General features: G+C 31.5%; 1 protein-coding gene and 1 long non-coding RNA gene across 2 annotated transcripts; both read right to left on the reverse strand.

Annotated features, from left to right (window-relative positions):
• Window positions 1-456: 456 nt before the first annotated feature.
• LOC107808386 (uncharacterized) lies at window positions 457-1723 on the reverse strand. The gene is made up of 3 exons (XR_001653127.2): window positions 1653-1723; window positions 1395-1574; window positions 457-790 (listed from the first exon to the last, which is right to left on the reverse strand). It is a non-coding gene; the product is annotated as an uncharacterized LOC107808386 (long non-coding RNA).
• A 967-nt stretch (window positions 1724-2690) lies between these two features.
• Window positions 2691-3452, reverse strand: LOC107808388 (cyclin-dependent kinase G-2-like). Its single transcript, XM_016632902.2, has one exon. The coding sequence runs from the start codon at window positions 3450-3452 to the stop codon at window positions 2691-2693; it is 762 nt and encodes a 253-aa protein (XP_016488388.2).
• Between the last annotated feature and the right edge of the window lie 408 nt (window positions 3453-3860).

The raw sequence follows: 3860 nt of genomic DNA on the forward strand, positions 1-3860 counted from the left end.
ATCTAACAATTGTGTTCAATGTATTCAAGTTTATTTTGTATTCACAATATTTTATTTATTTCTAATACATGGTATTACTGCTTTATTGAGTATATTTCATTAGTTGTATTCATTGATTTTGTATTTGTATCGAGAGTATTTTACTGTATTTCAAAAAATAATTTTATTCACTTTTTATATTATGTTTAATAAATACCTGTTTGAATTCAATGTTTAATAAATATTGTATTTCACTGTATTTTATTTATTCCTAATATATGGTATTACTGCTTTATTGAGTATATTTCATTAGTTGTATTCATTGATTTTGCATTTGTATTGAGAGTATTTTACTGTATTTTACAAATAATTTTACTATAATTTTATTCACTTTGTAATAAATATAGTGTAAACCTTTGTTATAGGAGGTAAAATTTCCTAAAAAATAAATTGAATGTATTCCGAGTGACCGTTGCATTAAGACAAGAAGACGTTCATGTATTCAAAATTTAAAAAGTTGCGTAAAACCATGATCAATTCAGTAATAAGCTGAAAATACAATCCGTATAACAGAAAACTATTCTAAAACTTTCTTCACAGAAGTATTCGATTATGTGATTTGCCTAATAATCTTTGCATGTGCTTCATTGTCGCTTATCACATCGACGTCTAACTTTCCGCATAGCATAGTCCCAAAGGAGGGAACCATATCTTTGACGGAGTAAATTAATTAGCATCAAAGGTTGTTTGTGGAACCAATCCATAAGTGCTCAAATACTCTGCATATGCTGCGATATACAAACCACAATCCCTGAAAAAGTAGATTGACAACAGTTAAATACAATGTGTGTGTGTATATATATATATATATAAAAGCTTTTCTTTGAGGTCGGAGATTATGTCGGTGTTAGTATAGGAACCGATATGCGGCGATAAAATAGGCGGGTGTTTAACAAAGAGTATTATTTCCTGCATTAAAAAAAAAAATTAAAAAGATAAAATATACGGTTGAAAATATAGATGAATACAATTAGGATGAATACATAACTCATTCGTGAATACAACATAGTACACTAATAATTATAATAAAAATTGTGAGTTATGGCAATAACTGTTATTTTAAATACAGATGGATATAGTTAGGTTGAATATATAGATGAATATATTTAGATTGAATGCATAACTAATTGATGGATAACATCAAAATGATAGAACTAACAATGTATTTAAAAATGTTGTTGTATGAACTCAAATACATATAAATACATCTAAATGCAACAGTCAAAAATCACTGTACAAAAACAAATCAGTGTATGCCTTATCGAATACATATAAATACAAGAAGAGAAAACCATTGTACAAATTTAAAATCAATGTATGCGGACTCGAATACGTATAAATACATCTACAATTACCTTGTCATTCTGTATTTCCGACCTCTCTTCCCTAGCTCCCAGAAGCATCATCCATAAGTTTTCTTCTCTTTTCCACATCAGGAAGTGTTGATTTTTTCGATGATTTCTCATCTTGACCTTGTTTCATAGGGTCATTGCATATTTTTGTTTTCCTTTCAGCTTCAATGGTTGCTGATGAACCTGTAAATACAAGTTCCTCTGATGTGATTTGCAAATCGAAAAATGATCCTTCGAAATTGAGCGCTTTAGTGGGTATACCTCGGGTAATCCTTTTCCGAATTGTTGAATCAGCCATTGAAGAGAAAATTTTAAGTATTCCGCAGAAACCCTAACAATGGTGAATATTTTAAAAAAACTGTTGAAAAGAAAAAGAAGAAGCTTTAACCGGTCTAAAACCCAAAAACATTAATACTTACCACAACTTTATGGAGAAAACAAAGTTGAAAATTGAGAGAGACAATGGCGTTGTGAGAGAACTATAAAGCTTGGGGAAGACAATGGGGAGAATCGTGGTTCATCAATATGGAAGACAAACTTGCTATGAGAGAGAGATCATGGAGAGAGAAATTAGATATACTGTGTGGTGATTTTGGGGGAGAATAACTGAAAGAATGAGAGAGAAAAATATTAGACAACGTATTTGATGCCTTAACGGTAGTGTATACCATAAATACATATTTTGCTATAAAAAATAAAAGGTAGCTATAGAAAATAATATTTTAAAAATATTTTTATTTATAATAAATATGGTGTAAACCTTTGCTATATGAGGTAAAATTTCCTATAAATAACAATAGAAAAACTATACAATATAGTTGTCCTAAATAATTATGGTACAATATATGTTTTGTATACCATGGTGGTCTAGCAAACTTGTGCGCTTCTCGACTAATTTCATGACGTATCTGCTTTTTTGCATCATTTTTCCTCATGAGTTTCAAGCAACATTGCATCAAAACTATTGATTTAATTGGTTAAATTAGGATCAAATAATATGTCAGTTGTCAGATTGACTATGTCAGTGAATTATCGTTGAATTATATGTAGGTGCATGTCAATAGGTAGATAAAAAAGACCAGATCTCAATTAAATTTGATCAAGAGTCAAGGATTTCTTTTCCACATTCACTTGAAAGGTGAAAACAAAAGCATTTTGTAACTTGAAATTCAAACAGGTGACTATATAAATTTTTTTTTAAAAAAGGCAAATAGATCTAGAAACAAAAATAGTTTCTGGCAACGTAACACTACTTTTCCAAACAGATTATTGCCTAATTAAACTTAATCATGATTATGCTTAAGGGTAAATTTGGGCATATGTTGAGCTGTTACTAGAACTTGTCTCCTCAAGATCAGGATCTGAACTCTTCATTATAATTACTCTTCGCTTTCGCCAATCAGTTTGCGCATTCAGTGCAGGGAAAGTAGGCATGAATTCTTTAGACTTGGGTAGAGGAACTTCACGAAACCAATCATGGTTCAATGCAGCATCAGCTGTTATTCTCTTCTCAGGATCATACGTTACAAGCCTATTCAACAAATCAAATCCAGCATCAGATAATAAAGGTAACCCCGTAAAGGACGTCGCAGGGAATTTTTTACGTAACAAATTTTCCTGATATTGTTTTGCAAAGTTGACCACTTTCATCCCAACCCCAGTTAGTTTTGAAAATCCAGGCCAAGTTGTCTCATTTGGGGTGCCAAGAATTTTGCAAATGTAGTAAATTTGTCCAGCTAATGATCCTGATCCGTTAAAGAGCGGTTCATTGGATAGCAACTCGGCCATAATACAACCCACGGACCACATGTCCATTGCAGTAGAATAATGTACTTTGGCTCCCAACAGAAGTTCAGGCGCACTGTACAGTAGGTTTCCATAATATTGACGAGCTAAACCAGAGTGAAGAATCTTTAATTCACCTCGGCTGTTTAGAAGCAAATTTGAAGTCTTCAGGTAACGGTGAAGGAGTGAATTATCATGAAGATTCTTGACACCCTCCAAAAGCTGGAGCATAAGACATTTGATTTCACTTGGACTAAATGGTTGTTTCATTGTCATTATTAATTCCTTCAAATCATATTCCATGTATTCGATCGCCATAAGAATGAATGTCAAGACTGCTTCCTACTATTTGAAAGGGATTTAAATACGCTGGGTATTTAGAAAAAATCTTGCAAATTAAAGAGAGGAGGTAGGAGACTTTTTTATTTACTAATAATCGCAATACCACCACCCTTATTTATAAGAGAGTACAAAACCTAGTTTGACTAGAAATTGGAAAACCTAATTCCTATAATTTTGATTACAAATCCTATTTAGACATGGATTGAAGAAATTAACAATTTTCAAATCCTAGACAATTTAGGATTGCTAATTAATCTAGGTTTAATTCCACTACTCCATATTTTTAAAAACTGTTTACGGATAACAATAGAAAAACTAACAGCAATTTAAGCTGATAAAGAA

Source organism: Nicotiana tabacum, chromosome 22, assembly GCF_000715075.1.
Source record: "Nicotiana tabacum cultivar K326 chromosome 22, ASM71507v2, whole genome shotgun sequence".
In the NCBI taxonomy this organism is placed as follows: Eukaryota; Viridiplantae; Streptophyta; class Magnoliopsida; order Solanales; family Solanaceae; genus Nicotiana; species Nicotiana tabacum.

Coding starts and splice junctions, on each gene's coding strand:
- LOC107808388 (XM_016632902.2), bottom strand. CDS start 3,452: ATGACAATGAAACAACCATTTAGTCCAAGTGAAATCAAATGTCTTATG.